General features: G+C 33.8%; 2 protein-coding genes across 2 annotated transcripts in view; one reads left to right on the top strand and one right to left on the bottom strand.

Moving 5' to 3' along the window:
• The window catches only part of LOC113500860, a 168696-nt gene that overhangs the window by 136812 nt on the left and 10784 nt on the right, over positions 1 to 21100 (top strand). Inside the window, exons 3-4 of the mRNA XM_026881760.1 lie at positions 14001 to 14078; positions 17506 to 17687. Coding sequence (XP_026737561.1) covers positions 14001 to 14078; positions 17506 to 17687 — 260 coding nt within the window. The remainder of the gene's footprint in view (positions 1 to 14000; positions 14079 to 17505; positions 17688 to 21100) is intronic.
• On the bottom strand, positions 18884 to 20105 carry LOC113500861 (proline-rich protein 4-like). Its single transcript, XM_026881761.1, has one exon. It carries the CDS (start codon positions 19898 to 19900, stop codon positions 19367 to 19369), a length of 534 nt encoding a protein of 177 aa, XP_026737562.1. The 5' UTR covers positions 19901 to 20105; the 3' UTR covers positions 18884 to 19366.

Raw genomic sequence — 21100 nt, 5'->3', positions numbered from 1 at the left:
AATGATATAAGCTTTTTTCTAAAAAGATTACTGAAAATGGTAACCATATTTACAAATGTCTCGTTGCGAATATACGCGTTTAATTTTCATGCTGTCTTGGCACAGTGTTAATGCAGAGACAAATTATACACATTTTAGCCTCTGTGTTTAAGTAGTCAGTGCCTAATACACCAGGAATGTTTCGTGTCCTATGAATTGGGTCTTTCAAAGCTTGGAATATGCTTTGAATACAACATTTCTGAAATATGTAGGGATAACAGGCGCATTCGTCATTCTCTTTGACCTAACTCTCTTACACTATCTGAATTTACATTTACGTACATAAGAAATTAAAATGATAATATTCTTACAACTGTAAAGCTTACTAATTTAAACTTTACTTCAGAACAATTTTTTAGCACTTTGCAAAATTACAAAGAGAATAAATCCTTTTACAGTTCAGACAGAAAATCGAAAATCATAAAACAACCTACGAAATCTGTGCAAAATAGAAACTAAAGATCTCACACATCCACAGGCGGAGCAATCAAACGGAACGAAAAACCTAACAACATCCGGCCTGAGTGCTAAAAACAGTTTTCTATTTTTTCCAAGATGTACAAGGACATAACTCTTTCGACAATCGAAGGCTATGTGTTCCCAGGATAGATTGGCACGAACATTTCCTCACTTGTCCCTCGTTTATCACTCGACAGAAGTACTGGGACTTCTACGAGTACGAATGCCGAAATGTAGATCCTATGAATCGATCGATAATACAAAAAGCATCGGTATTTCTTACACAGTAAAGTTGATAATTGTCCATTTGGTACTGACCGCAACAATTTCTAGTCCAGTGTTGAAACATAAATCAACATTTGAGTTAGATTTCGAGTTCGTCGCATATATTTTCTGCATGCAAAGCAAAGTCCAACGTAAGCAGACTACCAACAAATATTGGTTCCAGCAAACATTTATTTGATCTGTATACTGTGCCAATCTAGTTGGAAATGCATATTGAAACTCTATTTAATATTGTGGAATAGTGTCTCGACACTAATTTCTATCTCAGCTGACTCCGTTAGCAAGTTAGGCGCGACGTGCAGACTAATTACAGTCCTTTGCAGCTTCGGAACAATGTTTGTAATTGAGTAACGCGTACCGGTGAAGATGTGGTGCAACGTAATCACGTGTTATGTTACATGAGATGCATCATTTATTCTTATAAAGATAAGTAGAAGTTTCAAACGGAGCAGAAGCGACATTGAAGCGGTTAATATAATTTACTAGCAGTTACACGCACTTCATCGGGCTGGATATGTAATTACAAGTTAGGACTTTGGTTTGAATTGGATTAATAGTTTCAAAACGTATCGTATTGAAACGTCATATTTAATCATTGCTCTGCTAGAATTAATTGTAGCGTGATAGCCTTCCTCAATAAATAGGCTAACAACACTGTTTCTTTTTACTTGGACCTGACGTTCCTAAGTTAGCGCGTTCGAACAAACAAATTATTCAGCTTTATAATAGTTAAGATTACTATTTTCTTAAACAACAAAATGTTTAAGTTTTTTGCTGTCCGGTCAAGTAGTCATAACTCTAACTTAAACACATGAATACTAATTAGAAAACTTATTGTGATAGCATTCAACAATAAAACTCTACTTTTAGAATGTTTCATAAAAGAACCAGAATATGATCACCGAAGAAAATGTAGTTTTCACAAAAAAAATCGCTTAGCTGTTGTTTCCTTTTCCTGCTTGTAAATATATTTGTTATTTAAACAGTTACAACTTTAGATTACAGATCATTGTCAGACTTTTTGTTTTAAATTTTCCTTTACATGCTTAGCTGAGGCCATAGATTTATAATGTATTGGAAAATTCCCGACGTATTTAATATTCAAGTAGAATATTAAATAAGTTGATCACGTACGGATCTCTTTTAAAAATTCATGAGCTTTTCACTCGTTGGCTATTAATGGTTTCTCTTAGATATACTATGAATAAAATTGAAAAAAAATAATTTTAGGAACAAATTAATTCATTTCAAAAGTTTATTGGGCTTATAGATATTGATGTAAGCTATTTCCTACGAGATAGTTGACCTACATTATAGGTGAACATCTCATAAATCTTAGGGAATGTAGAGCCGACAAGGTAACACACAGTGACCTTGTTTTGGGGATCAATACCTTGTTAACCTGCAAGAAACTAAAATAATGTGTGTTGCCCTTTATAACCCCTTAATAATATTGTTTATAGCCTACAGATTATTAGATACGGCCTTTATTAAAGATAAAATAAAGAACAAGTTACTTCACGTTCGATGTATTTGAAACTGAATAAAGGATGTATGTAGTAGTTTTGTGACCTTTTCAAACTATTTTTTAAATTCACTAGAACTACAAAGGGAAATGATAGAGCCAAAAAAACTACGATCATAAATAACCTTTTTTTACTGAGGCGGGGCAATCCTGATTGACACCTGCTTCTTTGAGGGAGGGAACGGGTAGTATCAGACTCTTACTGACTAAACAATGCAATACAATGCAATGCGTTGCAATCCTTCATGCGTCAATCACAAATAGCCTACTCGATTTCCTCAAACACATATCGTAAGCTTTTTCTCACTATAACGATGACAGAATAATATTGAATCACAATGGTAAGCTCGTCTTGCGCACACAGTGACTCATTATGCAAAACAGTGATACAGGTTTTAAGACAAATATGGGCTTTGGATGCACTGTCATGAATTTCTAAATATACCCCGAGTACATTCAATTAGATAAAAAAGGAGATATTGATTCTAAACAGTTTTATATCTAAGGCAGGTATTTCAAACGGGGATAAAGAAGAAAAAAGTTTAGTTATAGCTTTAGTACTTAGGAAAACGTAACTTGTCTAAAACTAGCTAACAATACCAATAAACAGCCAAATATCATCTGCCAAGAAATCCATTAAAGAAAAATTCATAAAAAGAATCAAAGAAGTTATTTTCACACTTCATATAATTTCCCCACAATATCGAAAGCTCCACTCTCAATGACTATTGAAAACTAAATGGAAACGTCCACTTCAGGCTATACCAATATAAAATACAGCTAGGATCAAGATCGGTAAGACGATCGCAGCCATTAACGCTCAGTTGACGTATAGAACCAATATTTTCACAGCTAACGAAGCCGTTGGCGTACTCGTGATAGCGTATAGGTAGCTACCATTTATAGAATTACTTTTTATGTGCGGGATTCCTGACGGGAAATGATAGGATATCTTATTGTTGGTTAATAATTTGTTATTGGTAAATGTGTTGTGTTTTGGCTCAAGGTTATGAAAGCACTTAAGAAGCTGTCTATGTATTATAAATTCAAAATTTTGTCGCTTTACAAATAATAATATGTTTATCACCATCTACTTACCACTCTAAACAACGCAACGGTTTTATTTTCAAAATTCATAATTCTGGTCAATGCGTTGTTTCTCTGTCTCTTCTTAGGATATTTCGTATTCAGATGCGCAAATATTGAATAGCTAGCAATTCTATGCAAATAATTTGTTTGATTTTCAACCACAGCCAGTTTCCAGTCTTTAGTCGGAAACCGGACTTAGACATGGAGCAAAATGCGGTTCTCAGTTTAGTTTCTTCCTTTAAATGGTCTAGAGGCAAGTTCGTCTTGATTATGCCTTTGGGGCTAGAAGCTTTTATGCACTAACAAAGTATAACATACAAGTTTGAAGAACAAACATTAGTCAAACTAATGTCAGAGTTAACAAAGAGAAAAGTCTGTTTTATCCTTCCCTTGCCACATTTCCAGTTCTTATTTGGAATATTTGCCTGTCTTATTTGAGGAAACGCCAATGTATCCAACGCCTGGCACTTTTGGTAATAGAGAATATACACTGGTACCAACGGTACCATAACTCAAACTTGTGTCGCCTAATGTCTAGCTTGGAGACTCAAGTTGACGAGAATTAGAGGCTTGTAATGTCTCGTTCTTGAATAGGTTTCATCATACTAAGCCTCTGAGTCTTGAAGTAGACAATTCTTATGATTACATCTTACACAAGTCATATTTTTAGTAAGATGATGACTCCTTTTGTAATCGCTATGCTATCGTTTTATAAATTTAACAACTAGCGGTTATCAGTTGTTCCTACTACAAATAGGAAATGTTCCCATGAAAACATAAAATCGAGATAAAAGCTATTCTGTGTGTTGTTCCAGTTTGTAAACTATTTGTTTACCAAATTTTGTCCAAATCTGTTGAATCCATACTTTCGCGTTTATAATATTAGTAGCATAAAAATTAAACTTGAAAACAAATGTAATAAATCGATAAATGTATATAATCTGTCTATAATATCTTTAATCTATCTATGTATGTTCCTTCTCGCATTTTACTCTATTTAAGGTTAGCTAGACTAGGGCAAACATTTTCTCTGCATATTTTATACATCCATAAATCCTAAAACGAAACACGAGCACATTGAAGATAGTAATTATTAACTACCACCTCTAAAAGGGTCCGCTTACAATATTTAGGATAAGGGTTTCATTATATTTGGTTTTCAAGGACAAAACATAATCATTAGAGGTGCCTAACAACAAAATATAAAGCATTAACTATATAGTTACATGCTACATGATCCTATTTGTAAGTAATTAGACTTAGTAATTAGTTTCTTTAGAAAACGTCTCGCGTGAGGTGTTTGCTACGCAACTCAATTTGCACTTGAAAAGCAAGTTTCAAAGTTTGTAGACTTATTATGGTTTGATCATTTTATAAGCGCTATTTAGAAAATTCAAGCTAACATTGCAAATACACTTTACAATATATTTTTTTCTCTTATGACAAAAAAAAACAAAATCTTGAAAAAATCTTAGAATAGCTTTGATTTTTAAATGTATTCTAAACCATTACGTAAAAATCATAAAAAATAAACATTTCTTAAAAGCGAAACCACTCGCCGTTTTATTTACCGCAGTGACAATAAAAAATGTTGTTAATTCTTTATGTAAGTATTTAATTCGAGAACTTTCTGACACCAGGCTTTCAGTTATAGCGAGGCAGTAAACAGGATCGTAAACCATCTGTCGTCGTGGTCGTAATGAAAAATATAATAAAAGGATTAGAAGCCTAGGAGGTGCTATGGAGAATATGGCACGAGAGGCACCGCTCTATTCTGTAGCGCGCTATCCTGCTTACACATTGAGTGTTGTCTTAGGCCCTAAGAGTGGTATGGGAATCCTTGATTTTATTTAACGTTAGTAATAAATGCAGAAATTGGTTTTTTTTGCGATAAAATTCTGAACCGTGAAAAACACTTTTCTTTATGTTAATTAAATAATCATGTCAAATTACGGTTTGCGTCTTAATGTTAGTTACAAATGTTTATTTTTTTTATACAAAACCATCGTATTGTTTGAGCTAGCTAGTAATGCAATATAACTAACAATTATACATATTTTCAATTGCGACTAAAGTTCATTTTCATCTGTCACTAAAATTCATTTACGAAGCCAATTCGCAGCCTGTTCAAAACAAAAGCCCATCTCTAAATTAGTAAGTTCAAAAACAGTTTGCACTGAGTGTATCATAAAATTTGCGAAATAGGTATAATATAACTATTAATAGATAATTATGTAACAAAAGAAATCAGTCCTCAATGAAAACGAACTCGGTTATTCTTCACACTTTGAAGCAACTATTTGAAAAAATGTTTTTTTTAATAATTGCACATTCTGTGATGCAATGCACATACGCATAATGATATACCTACGCATATCATTATGCGTAGGTATATCATACAACGATACAAATAGTTAGTTTTTCGTCTCCTATAATTGTGCATTTACCAGCTATCGTTTCTGAAACATAAGGGTAAAAAATATATGGCCCTCTCCCTACAAAAGCACAGTTTAAATTATATGAATAAGCAAGATAGAACGGGGAAAAATCGAGAAACTTGATTAAAAAAAACTGGAGTATTGTGTAATAAACCATCGCAAATAATTTTATGCTTGAAGTTTATACATTCAGAGGGAAAAACTATTTTAATTTTTCTCCGACGATAGTAGGTTATAAAACTGCTTTTAATGATACGATGTAATTTTCTTTAAGTCCTGTCTTAATCAAAGCTGCACAATAAACGATTTTATTTTGTTTTTCTTTCGCTTTTTATTTAAATTTGTAGTCTGTTCTGCTCTACTTTATCACATGCATGAGGCAATTTGAATAACCTTAAAATTACATATACAGTATTAGTTTTAAAAATGGTTTAAATTAGTACCAATAATAATTACAATATTTGTATTCAGGCTCTAAGGCAGTGTAATAAACTAGTGAAGATTTTAATTACAACTGTAAATTGTTCTTAATAAAATCTGGAGGGTGCTAATTGCTTAATTTTATCGGCAGGCGCCAAAGAATTCAAGAAGAGGTAATTAATTTCCGCCTGATCTCTAGGAACGAGTTGTATTTAACGCCAGCCAAAATACCTCGAAGGAATGACAAATTCAAATAGCACTGGTTAAACATCCCTGCTGTTCGATAAAATACCAAACTTTCCAGATCGAGTTTTGATTGGCTCATATTTTGTCATTTTTTAATGATTTCCACGAGAAGGTTTACATTTATTCTTTTCAATGACGAATGAGGTCCCTTTCGAGGTAGGATATATGGAAATCAATATTATGTGATAAGGCAGATCTCTAAGCTTGCTTAACAATAACTTTAAACGTATTATTATTATTAAACCAAATTCCTCCTATGAAAACTTTTTCTCTTGGCAACCAAGATACTTGCAAAGAAAATTTATTTTCCTTCCCTTCTGTTTAAGATACACAGCTGCTTTAGAATTGATAGACGTAGTAGTTTTATTTTCATTAAAAAACATTTAATGTACTCTTAGTGGCATGTCACTCTAAAGAATTCCATTTCCTGGCTCTCTTGTGCAAACAGCGTCGTCTCGCAAACTTGTGAACTCTTCCCTGTGTTTGCTGAGGTATATCATGGGTACACTCGATAACAAAATTCAATAAACAACCGTTTTTTATCGATATATTGATATCAAATGCCATCGCTTTCTTCTCTTTGTGCCTGTTGTAACTTTATTTTCGTCAAATGCGATGGACCCAGTTGCAGTAACATAAGTAAGGTTTAATTAGTACGTTCGTCATTAAATAATTATTTTTCGTTTTAATGGTAAATATTTGAATCCATCATAATTATACCATGACTTTTGTCGTTGGCGTTACATAACTAAGAACTTCCTTCGCGTACATATATTCATATTTATCATTTACAAAAGAAGAGACAGAAATGTTTTCTTCGAAATTTGCTATGAAGAAATATACAATTTTCTAGCTTCTGCACACATCTGTATGAATAAAATAAAACGTCTCCCAAGATGAACTGCACGCAATCTGTTTGTATGTTCAAATGCACAAGTAAGTGCGTGTTCGTAATTTAATATCTTGAATTGCGTTGCAAACATGTGCGATGGTAGCTGAAACATGCTAATAGTATTAATTACTGTGAACGCTGCCGTGAATATTTAGGACGCAAATATATTCAAGTGCACCGTACAGTGATTATGTCTCAATATTGGATAATACTGTAACGACTTCGCTTTGGAGACTTGTAGAAGCGTCAACGATGTCCCCTTCTCTTTTCAGTTGGTACGTAAAGAAAAATGTTTCTGGAAATCTAATTGTATTTCAATACACGTCGTGGTAGCCTGGCAGTTCTATATGCATGGATTTGTATGCGCGACTTGGAGGTTTGATCCCAAAGCTGGCAAATTACCGATGTGACTTTTTCAAAGTTGACTGGCCTGTTGGTCTAGTGGTTAGTGACCCTGACTGCTATACCGGAGGTCGTGGGTTCGATTCCCACCCAGGACAAATGAATGTGTGATGAGCACGATCATTTGTTCTGTGTCTGGGTGTAATTTATCTATATTATGTATGTATTTAGAAATATATAAGTATGTTTATCAGTTGTCTAGTACTCATAATACAAGCTCTGCTTAGTTTGAGACTAGACGGCGTTGTGTGAAAGTTGTGGAATATTTATTTATTTATTTATTTAAAGTTATGTGTACGGCCTGGATTATTCCAAGACACCACTGACAAATTGTGAAGCAAAACATCGTAAGGAAATCTGGATTCCAAATATAGGAAACTGAAATCGCCAACCCTGAATGAGCTAGAGTGGTGATCAATGCTCACGGTTCCCTATACGGTAAGACGCCTGGGTACAGCCACGGGACGTACATTTATAGGCTGGTATTATACCAACTTAACTATGTTGCGGATCAGCGTTGTTTATTCTCACACGATTTACTGTATACCGTAGGTTTGAGTATAAGGCGAACGACTTCATCGATATTCTTGGGTTAACGTACGAATATTTACTAATCGCAAAATAATAAACATAATTTAAGGTTTTATGAACTGTAATAAAATACGCCAAGAGTAAACAAAATACTTATAGTAAATGCCAATCATGATCGAAATAAGCACATAACCCTTCATCCTTCGTATTATCCAATACGATAATTAAAGTAATATAACCACAAACCCTCTGAGTGGATTACATGAAACAAACATTATATTAAAACCCTTAACCCTTTATAGATAAGGAAAATCCCTTTTTCCAATCTGACGAACCTTAAACAAAGGGTTGTAATACCATCCACAAGTGGTTTATCAGATACACAATTACTAACTTATAAAACAGGTACCAGGAAGACAGTAGTTCGAGGAGGAAATGGGAATAGAATAATTCAATTAAGATACCGTATTAAATTACTCTGTGGCAATATATTTCACTTGCTCTACATCGGGAGGATTTCAGAGATTCAATTTCGTATTCGGGTTCCTATCATGAAATGTCTAAGCTGCCTTTCCCTACTTTGGAACGGTATTGAACCTTTTTAGCGGCCCATTCTACCTTTATTGAAGCGTTGAAAAGTAATGTTTGGGAAAAGTTGTTTCGTTTTTCTAAGTGGGATGATTTTCGTTAAGTTGTTTTATAGATATTTGTGTATTTTTTTGGGTCTGCTTTGGAGATAGTTAAAATATGGATATTATGAAAACTTAGGCATATTAGAACGTATGCGTTATGACGTGTATTTACTTATTTCATTTGGTTGGTAACCTTATCTCCACAAGTCATGTAGACAAATATGAATATATTATGTTACAATTAAATCAAAACATACTATAAAACCAGAGGCTACGGTCTCCAATATATAAAATTGTTTGTATTTGTTAAAAAATGAAACTTGAAATAGTGGAATATACGATCATATTTCTCGGCACCACCTAAAATCTAGGCTTAAATTTCATCGCCGACCAGTTCACACGTAAAAACCTGATACTTTTATGTTTTACTTTTTTCGACATTGTTTTTTTTATTTGTTTCCACAAATACGAGCATCGGTTGGAGCTGTGTATATCGAATATATATCGATATAACAACTCATAGGTTATAGTGGACCAATAAAATTTCAGTAAAAAGGTTTTGGTTCTTTAGTTTTATTTATATGAAATCGAAAATATATTTATATTTTTTTATTAACATGTTCCAAAAACATTGCATTTATAAATGGAATGGTGTTGGTATTTTTATTTTAGATTTTCATGTCTCCCTATAAAAATGGATGGATACTAAACACATTCTCTTAACAGCTAGTACATTATTATTGATATTTTAACAATTCATAAATCAATTAAAGATGTCAGCATGTTTGAGAATACCTATAAAATATCCATAACCAACCAAGTTTTAATATATTGCATTAAACAATAAACCGTAGATCAAAGATCCACCCACTTTACAAATGGATTATAAATCCCCAAAAATAATGTGTCACTCAAAACAACGATAAGTAAGCACCGAATGACTCAATAGTGAGTCTTAGTATCTAATGATACATCCAATGTTATGAATGTGATCAATAAATGCAATGAAAGTCAATATCTATACTAATATATAAAGCTGAAGAGTTTGTTTGTTTGTTTGTTTGAACGCGCTAATCTCAGGAACTACTGGTTCCATTTGAAAAATTCTTTTTGTGTTGAATAGACCATTTATCACGGAAGGCTATAGGCTATATAACATCACGCTGCGACTAATAGGAGCGAAGATACAATGGAAAATGTAGAAAAATCGGGGAAAATTCTAACCACGTGGACGAAGTCGCGGGCAACAGCTAGTCTTAGATAAGCTATCATTGTGTCATGCATATCAATATGCTGGTAAAACCTTATTATCCTTTTTACCATAATGACAGAAACGGAACTTCAGAAACGACATTCTGGAATAAACAAAAGACTATATCACTTTTTAACATTGTTTTCACAAAAAAATAAAAGCCGTTTTAGACGGTGCGAGAAATAGCATGAAAGTTGCGGTACATTGACGTCAATGGTTTGTCACTTCTGTTGCTATTGCCGTATCACCCAGCAATGCATTAGAAATTGTATGACATTTCTCGCATCGAGTAGGACATGATGATTTTTTTGCGAAGACTTGAAAACCGAATTGAGAACCTCCTCCTTTTTTAATTAGGTTGAAAATGCATCACCCGAACTCATTGTAGTTATTGAACACCATGATTAGAATTGAGAGAACAATACTAGTCCAATATTATACCTGGTTTTTGACATAGCGAGGCAAAACATGTTAATCCATACACAGAATGAATAACACATAAATTGATGACACATGAATTGATACCAAAGCAATGGTAATATTCCAAACAATGAGACATCGGACCCGAATCACGGAATTCAAACAGAATTGAATAAATCAATCTATTTTAGATTGTTGTTTGATATTAATTATCAAATTGTAGTTTCAATTACTGTGTGAATGATAACTTATTTAAGTTACGAAAGGATAAAAAAGTATAATATATCCAATTCCGATAGATAGAGAATAACACATTTGTAAGTGTCTCATTTCTTGAGATAATACTTAACTTTTTCGCAAACACCAAAAATCATAAAAATGAAACCATTCAAGAGCGAATTGGAGCGACGCTGAAGAATCGAGCTGCTGCACGAAATAGGCTTGAATGTGAAAACTTGAACTGTCTAGCTATCACGGATCATGAGATTCATTCTGTAGGCAGACGGACGGGCAGACAGCGGAGACTCCGACTGGCTTTTTAAAAAACATGACCAATTGAATCTTATATCCGTTACTACTTATGTACGATGAAACACAATATAAAGTAAACTAAGTATGTTCCAGTGTATGTACTGCCTACATGTAGAGTTTAACATGTATGTACTACCTGTGCTACGTATATTAAATGTGCACGGATTTTGGTTCCCCGAACTACATCAGATCATAAATCAACGATATCAAATGTCGTGTTTGAGCACTGACTAATGCATTATCGAAATGTATTACACGACATCTGATGTTGCTTCCTGATTGATAGTTGATATATACACTCGCTGATGTGTATATGTGTATATTTACAGTAATATTGCAAACGAAGTAATCAGACTGGTATATAAAATAGTTTGATAATGAAACTAAAAAGTCTTCCTGTTTTCTGGTTAATAGTGTAATTTTAAAAATCTTGAACTCTAAAAAATCATTAAAGGGCTAAGTCGAAATCGCTTAAAAACCTGCTCTAGGTAACACGCTGCTTGGCCGACAGACCTGGGAAAATTTATGTGGGTTAGTGATTTCAGATTTCAATATTTCGTTTCAGCTTCTCTGTCGATTTTTTTCTTCGCGGTTTTGTCATTTGGTCACACAACTCAAATCAATAATATATACGAGAATCATAACACACATGAGTATCAGAACTGGTAAAAAAGCTTTTTTACCCTTTATATACCCTGTATATGTATTTTATATGAAAAAAAAAATAAGTCTAAAATCTACTTACTAGACGGTACCCACTAAAGATAAACGTTTTACCTGAAAAGCCAGTTTCGACAAAGAGTATAAGACAATTGAAAATAATGATCCCGAGAATCCAAGCCACCGCAGAACACGAACAGAGTTCTTACATTAATTCAGAATATTTAAATTAATAATTCTGCAGGTGTATCTAACTCACGAATCTACGGAATTACTTTGGTAAAACCTATTAAAACTTTCAAAAATGCTTGAGTAAAGTCCCTTCATATCTTATAATATAAATTCTAACTAACGCTTACAAAAAATTGGGCTATTTCTCTTCGGACTATCATTTTGGCCAACAAAAGGCGTGTTAGTGCCAAGTTTTAACCTAAATCTTGGAGGATTGCTGCCATAGCCGCTATGTTTATCGGACAGTATAATTATAGGGTTAGTTAGTGCACGTGCTTTTGGGTTTTACAGGGTAGTCTTTTAAAAGAGTTGAGTTTTTTTTTTGTTAGGACGTCAGGTTTTTTTATGTACCTAGATAGATAGTTAGACAGAATATTCTTTATTGCACACCACATAAGTACAGGATTTTATATAAATAACTAGCTGACCCGGCAAACGTTGTTTTGCCGATTTTTTTTTCTAGTTGTATGTATTTTTAATGCCACATTATAAAAAAATGAAAACAAAAAAATTCGTCCAAAAAATAAAAAAATATTTTTTTGTGTGGGCAACCCTTTTACACTGACGGGTATGAAAAATAAATTTTGTTCTATTCTCAGACCTACCCAATATGTATACAAAATTTCATAAGAATCGGTCGAACCGTTTCGGAGGAGTACGGTAACTAACATCGTGACACGGGAATTTTATATATTAGATTAGTTACATGGTGCCACAATGGGCGGTCTAATCACTAAAAGCGGTCTAGTAGTCTATGGCAAATATATTTATTTTCATGCGCTCACCAACTTAACCGGAAAACATATCCGAAAATTAAGTACGTGATTCAAAGAGGAGCTATCATTTTCTTAATCGTGACTGTGAAATACGTGACAATGAGTTCATATATTTTTCTGAAAACAATGCCACGTGCGTGACATTAATCACGCATAGCATAATTAACTCTAGGTACAGAGGAACAAGGTCTATTGTAATAATTATGTTCTTAGCTAATATGCATATAGCCTTTGACACATAAGCCACAACAATAAAACTGATTACGTAATTGGATATTCCATTTATGATCTCATTTTGGAACTAAGTGTCATAACTTTTGATTTTTAGGGTCCCGTGCACAGACGGTAAAACCCGTTTTACTTTTTATTACGAACGCCCCACTGTTCATCTGACTATCATTGGGCTGTCTTATGGACCATTATAGGCTGAGAGTTCAATATACAACTTTATTAAATAATAAAAAATATTAATTGATTAAGTTTCCATAGGATGATACAGATCCCTCCGTGTCGTACTTTGCCTTTGACTGGCTTTATCGAACATCGACAACTATTACTAAGCCTCTAGTACTCACATCTTTCTAAGAATAAGGATTACAATTAGTAAAGGTTAAGATCCTCGTAGATTTAATAATAATCTCAAGTAATCTCATTTACATAAACTGAAATCACCATTTGAATCATGCTAATAGGAGCTAGTTCATTCGCCTCAGAGAACTTATTGAATTAAAACGCTTTATTAGATGTCTTTTACGGCATATTCATTACGAAGTTTTTCCCAAAATTATGAGGGATTTACCTTTTTTTGTAAATTTAACTTGAGCTCTAAATTTGATAGATCAATTTTCCGAAGATTAATTATTCATTACAGACTCTTTTACAGTTGACTGAGTACACAAATCTAATACATTAGGTGAATATAATGTGTACATACGCCTCGATAGTGGATTGGTTGGTTCGTCGATCATTTATTCGACTCACGAGTCTCGATGTCCGATTCAGATGGACGGCTCACAGGATCTGAGTGCACTTGCGTGTTCCAAAATCCAAATGTGATTACTGAATTTGGAGCTAACGTATTTATCCGTATTTAGCTTTGATACCAGTATACAGACTTACGGTTATAATATTGTTAGTAATTGAAATAATAAGACTTATTTGTTTTGTTTCAGCGAGTACCAACTTAGTGGGCAAGTTCACGCAGAGCGTACGCCGTATCGTTCAAGATGTCAAAGATGAAGGAACATCCAGTAAGTATTCACACTAACTTCATTTTTACTTAGCATTCGTGTTATCTAAAAAGTAGGGATTTTGACTCCAGACGTGATTAAGCGATTACAGTATAGTTTTCTTTGTTTAAAAAGTGAACTATCTGCGAGTATTCTTAGAGCTATTTTATTTTTCTTGTATACCTGTAAACTTAGAAAGTAGAAAATTGTAAAAGATATACGAAAATACTCTAAACGTTGTGTGCCTTCACTCTTGTACAGCTCCAAATAATTCTCTAAGGATCAGCAAAGGGCATCTTGTGTGTAACGCAGAAAAAAACATTACATTCCGTAATTCAAAACTTTGAAATCGGGGCGATTAAGAAAATTCAACACGGGGGTGTTGATTGAATTTCGTTCGAAAGTTCGGCTAATACAGCCTGTGACTTGGTAAAAATGAACATATAGACTGGACGCCGAGTTCGGCAAAGGCGAGCAAATTAGTCCCGCAGACGTACGGAATGTTAAGAGGCGTGCTGTTCGGCCCGGTCATTGGTTTGTGTTACACTGGCCTATAGGGATAGCTCCCGTTAATTATAAATGCTGGACGTCACTTGGAATCTGTTTCGTAAGACACAAAGTCAATACAGGCATTAATGTTCCTGTAAGTCAAAAGTGAAATTACGTTATTAGTCTTAGTCAAAATTATTATTGTAACAATATAACTCAGTATATAACCAGTAATTCAGTATATTACCATGAATAAAAACACAAAACCAACACATTGAAATAGCTTCATGTCGGAATTTGAAAGAATTATCAATTGAAGATTTTAACTCTGTAGGAAGATTTACAGCCGTTATTGCTATAGGTAATTCCAAAAATGATAAAAAAGTCATAAACTTCTGAGTACTTCCCAAGCGAATATACCTTTAATTTGCTTCAACAATTTCACAGCAATGGTTTTAATAAAGTTAAGTTAGTACTTTTCCCACAACATTACGAAACTGTTTATCCATTTGCTACGCTTACTACCATCACCGACAGACTGTAACGATATTCCCAAAACAATCTTCCATAGAATATTATTCCTTACGAGTACCTTCTATCATGTAAACGAACTACAAAATACTTCCAAAGAGTTTTTTCGTTTATGTAAATGTAACTTTGGGCAGCACTTTTTGTACTTACATAATAGAATAAGTATATACAAACAAACATACAGACAAACCGTCAAACTCAACATATTTAATCTATATATTTCAATAATATGACTAACTTTTTGTATACAAAATGATAAATAAATATAGATAATAATAAATTCAGTTAAATATTTTTTATATCGGTTTTCCACTACCATTTTCTTTGAGTCGTCCCTACGTACGCAAGTAGCCGTATACCTATTTGTTAAGCTATATTATCTCGTTTCCGTATTTAAGTCCTCATAAATAAACATGGTGACATTGTTCCCACATTAGCATACACTAAAAATAAATACACGTCTGGTACATATTTGGCTGAAAAATGTACGGGATTTCGGTAGCTACCATTCTATACAAAAACCAGCCGTTTAAGCAAAACCTCTTTATAAGGACAGCAGTTGAAGAGGAAGGCTTGTTTTTCAACATAATCGGAATATTTTGCTAAATTCGAGACATCGTTGTTAGCAGTAGACTACGATTTTTGAACCAAATCTTCTAACTGTAAACGCAGCAATGCAAACAAGGCTAGAAATAGACCCGATGGCTAGAAACGGAATCTTGAGGGTGCATTGACTATACTATGCAAATTCGTCGCCAGGCTGTATCTGTTTAACAATGATAGGTAGACAGTTGTCATTTTTACAGATGATGTAGGTACCTATTTCTATTGCCGGTATAAAGACAAATACTGAAAAATTAGCTGACGGGTAACTAATAATTTTAGGGAGCCACAAAATTTATTTGTCACTTAACCGATTTGTTTTGATGACAGACTCGCAGTTTGCCGGTTTTTTAGTTTTCATACATTATACATCAATTAGTCCCCTTAAACGATGAAATTTAAGATAGCTACCATCACTTTGTGCAAATTCTAAATGCGAAACATTTAAAAAGCTGGCAAGTAACATTATAAAAAACAGACAGTGCTTCCTGTTTATGTACGAGCTCACGATTATGAATGAATATTTAGCTGAGCATCGTGCTAATAATAGCGCATTAGATTATTTAAATGAAGCCTCAATAAAGAGAAATATAAAGGCTTTATAATTTTGCATCACAATTCCTAGCAACTTTTTTGTTTCAAAGCGGCTAGACGCCTTTTGTCTGGCTGCCCACTTAAGTATTAACAAAACAACGACTCATGAAGTTTAGTTAGAGTGCAATACGCTTGCTAACTTGTACCACATTTTCATTGTGCTTTTCATGATGCGGCTTTTAGGGACTACGTTTTTATTAATATGTAAATAAATAATATTTTATATACGAGAGATACCCATTGTAAAATTACCGTAAAACGGGGTGAATAGAGGGTTTTTTGGGGTGGATAGAAACAGAGTTTTTATTAAAATTTGGACGTTTAACTAGACAAAACATAAAGATTATACGCAAACTCACAAGTATTTCATAAAGTAAGTGTGTCTAAGCATTTTAATGTAAGAAAATATTCATGTAACCCCCTAAAAACACTATTCTCTATTCACCCCTTGAAACTCTATTCACCCCGTTTTGCCGTTACAGTATTTTGATGTTCTTCAAAAGTTGGTCAAGTGCTTACGGACTAGTGACACCAAATGTTCCGTATTAACACACATTTTTTTTCACCCAAAATCAAATTTCTGGCTACAACAACCATTGCTTAACTATTTTTTAGTACAATGTGGTTTCATATTTACGTCTTGAGTAGGAACCCTGAAAACGGCTAAACGTAGTAAATGTTTCTCAAATTAATTAGTAAATTTATATTTATTAAAAACAAAGACAAATAGGCGGCTTGCTATAAGAAAAATATTGGCTTTTACTTGTACAAAAAGTTTTAAGACTCAAGTCAGTTAATGCCAAGAGCACTTTACCCTTTCAAATCAAAGCTTTCTGACCTCACTTAAGAGAACAATATTTCTCCTTTAATATATTTAAAAGAAGCCGAAACTCGCGATTTTGCGCGCGTATTTTCTGTAGGTGAAATACGAGATGAAATGATTCCATCATTGTTAGAAATTGATTTTACTATAGGGTTTGACGACTAAGTCCGTCAGGTCAATAATAAAAAAATATACACTTATTCTTGCATTTAACTGAACAATAAAAAATTATTGCGATGAGATACTGCTGCAAAGTTTAAGAGGGTTAGGCTAAAGCAATTATTGTATTTACAGAGAATAGTAAAAAATACTTATGTATCAAATATTACTCAAATACAGACGTCCACTAAAAAAATAACATCCAAATTATTTCAGCGTAATTTAATTACTATTTATTTTTTCTTCTAGGTGGTCAGACGAAGGAAGAGGTGATAGAAACAAATGAGCGTCTCCGTGGAGTAAGGGTTAGGTTGGACGAGAACTATGATACGGCGAAGAAGGCGCTGGTGACGCTGATGGCTCGCTACAGCGACTCCAAGTCCGAGAGGAACGTTTTCACCAGATATACTATGCTGAAGGTGATGATAAAGGTAGGATCATTGAACTTGTTCTTTTTAACCTTTTAGCTTTTAATAACGTCCAGCAGTGGTTGAAAGCAGAAGACTTAGATCTGCGTGGATAAGTTTTTGTTTATTGGACCTTCTGCCGGAACTTTAAGTAATGATATTGCAGTCTCAGAAAAAGAGGCCATTCAACTTCAAGTTCAACAATTTAGGGTAGAAGTATCAAGAACTCTTCTTCTGTTAAATATCAGGTAAAATGCCATAAGTATGCCATAACCTTATGTCATTATCTGATTATTGAGCTTACGGGTCATGAATCACAATTTTTTTTTGCTTGTCCTTACTAAGTTGTTACAAGATTCTAAAATGCTATTAATACATATCCATTCATATATAACATATCCCTTTAATTATCTCTACATAGCAAATATAATAACTATTTACGAATGAACTTTTAATGTAATGATTTGTCGCCAATTTTACGTTTTGCAATACAATGAGAAGTTATGTTTAAACTGTCGCCTTGTTTAAAATAAGAAAAGCGACCTCAATTTAATATTCATTCGTCTAATAATAAGTGATAGCAGAGGTTTCTCAACAACAATTCCTATAATAAAATCTCAGAAACAAGTTTATTTAACTGCTAAAACTCACTGTTCAGTACAATATTTCTTCATCCCCTAGCAACAACAGGATGTTATATAATTATCACTGTGTCACATAGATAAATCACTGGCGACCAAGAAGCGACAAACAGCTAATTGCACGAGTATAATTCATGAATGCGCAACAAGCAAGACTTCATTTTGAATTCAATGCTCTTTGATATTACGCCGCTCAAAGTAGACTTATGAAATGTACGAGTGTGGACCAAGTAATAAGAATGTGTAAAATAGTACTACGATGTTAGTAATGTAAAGTTCTTTACACTTTTCTTAATAAACTCTCCTTAAATGTTACTTTGGAAGCCTCTTCAGACTGTGATAGGTAATGGAAGACAGCCAATATTCGTTTAAAAGTGTCTGACGTTGCAGTTCCATATAACAAATTTAATTATAACATCAAAAAGTTTTGGATGATAAAATTAAACATTGAAAAAAAATACGTTACACTTCTACTAAACAGCTAAAACACCGTGTAGGCATAATAACTGCACTGCTGCACTAATTCTTGTTGGTATGGTTTAGATTCTTGATAATACATATTATTTCAGACTACGAAAAAACAAGTTGCAGCAAACATGATCGTGAATGAATCCAACTTGAGCTCAACCAAAAACCGCTTTAAACGAAATAAAAACACGCACTTAACATTTTAGACAACATGATTTAATAATAAGCAACATTAATATAAATTAAGAATTAAAGATAACATAATTTAAATAGCAATTTTATGTTTGTGCTGAGTTTCAAATTTCGTATATACCCTACTTAATTTTTATAGCTAGAAAACTTTAGTTTCAACCGTCATGTATAATTCTGGTCTTATATCAGTTCCGGTATTATGAGTACTTAAAGCAGGACTGATGCCACCGCGGAAAAAAGACGAGGTGATACACCGTGCGGCGTCTCATTTTTGCACGTCGTGGTAACTACCACCGACTTCTAATGAACGACTGTTGCAGTTGTTGAAGGGATAGCGCATTACTACAACAGCCCCCCACAGAGCTGGTGGTAGGCTTCCTACTTCAAGAACTCATAACTACTTTATCGGCAACCCTCTTGCGGTGGCGGTGGTTTGCACGGGTCGCAAGGCTTTGGCGGAGGTGTGCATTTGGGCGGTTCTTCTTTTTTCTGAGGGCAAGGAGGGGGACATGGCTTAGAAGGCGGCTGTTCACAAGGGTTCGGAGGAGGACAACCCTCCTTCGCACTTGTTTCGATGTATTCGTAGTAACAGTGGCCATCAAACCACCATGGCGGGCCCGGCGTTGGAGGACAACTAAATGCCGAAGCATCAGATTTCACATAGCAGGGGTTTACTTTTTTTCCTTTAGGTTTTCCTTCAGCAACTGGCGCCACTACAGGAGGTTTCACAGAATTCAAAACATTCCGATGAGTGTACCAATGGTTAGCATATTTAACTTCAGGTCCCCTCGGAACATCAGGAGGTGGAATAGACCTTGGAGATATTAACGGGGGAAATCTATTGTGATACTTATATTTGCGCCCTAATAGAAACTGTCGTATTTTTTGGAATCCCGATGATACGTCTCTGAAATCAAACTTCACTTTTTTAACCATTTTGAATCGAAAAACTGTTCTTCAATGAGCTATTTGTATCGTCAATCAATACATTGACAATCTGTCAATCAATAAAATCTCTATTTAAAATAAATGTTTGAAAAATAATGAAAAGAGGATCTAAGCGGTGTATTCTAGCCTTTTTATTTATTAAAAAAGTATACAAACCTGTATTCAAATTAATACCAATTCTATCGTTGTTTAATTACTAGCTCTGTGACTAAAACGCTTGAAAAATATGATAATACAATTATAGTCTCCTTGTAATGCTGACAGCAAAATTTTAACTTAATCCAAAAATAAAACGGTTTTTTGGTAAAATATAAAATAACTTATGTACTTAAATTATTGCCACTTACTTTTTTCTTAGTATACGAGCATCGTAATGAATTCTCCTTTCTCATCACTTCCAAAATTGTTTATTTTGAGCACGTTATCTATCTAGCCATTTGTTGGGTTTCGTGAACGACGGAGTAAGCGGAACATTGTACTGCGCAGTTGGGTTATATTACTTTGTCCTCTGCAACTGGGGCCATTGTATAATTGCCTTTAGACTAGTGTACATCTTCATTACTCAAAGAAGTTTACGCCAGTGTTTCCTTCGGGCTTTGAATTAATTAATTAGAGGCAACAGAGATTGGAATTTTATTCTGGAGTATATGGATTATGGAAACAAATGAAAATCTTACTATGATTTGGCTATTTCAGACAAGGGTTTAACTTTTAGCAAATAAATTTCATACAAAACATATTTATTGCACTGCAACTGACTGTAGGCTCAAGAAACGTTACTTTAATGGTGTCATAACAAGACAAAACCAAACAAAATTAATTCTAGTTACACTGTACCTACTCAGTAATCAAGTAACTATACAATCGATACGAAAAGTTTTCCATTATAATCTAAGTCTGATGACTACAGACAGCCAATATTGGAAGAAAACATTACTAAGTTAAGGATATTGCGAGACGTCTCTAGAATTTTGCCCGTGTTTCATACTTGTCACGTAGGACAACCCTGGTGTTAGGGTTGCCATTTCGAATTTCAAAGTATCTTCATTTTGTGACCTTCAGGTGTTAAACAAGAAAACTATTGTTGTTAGTAGAAGTGTATGGATTTTCTACTATTTTGAGATTGAATATAATCATCCTAACAAATTAATTCCTTAAACGATATTTTCTATGTATATCCGTCATGAT

This window comes from Trichoplusia ni, chromosome 14, assembly GCF_003590095.1.
Source record: "Trichoplusia ni isolate ovarian cell line Hi5 chromosome 14, tn1, whole genome shotgun sequence".
Classification (NCBI taxonomy): domain Eukaryota; kingdom Metazoa; phylum Arthropoda; class Insecta; order Lepidoptera; family Noctuidae; genus Trichoplusia; species Trichoplusia ni.
This window is presented reverse-complemented; position numbering and strand designations above follow the sequence as displayed.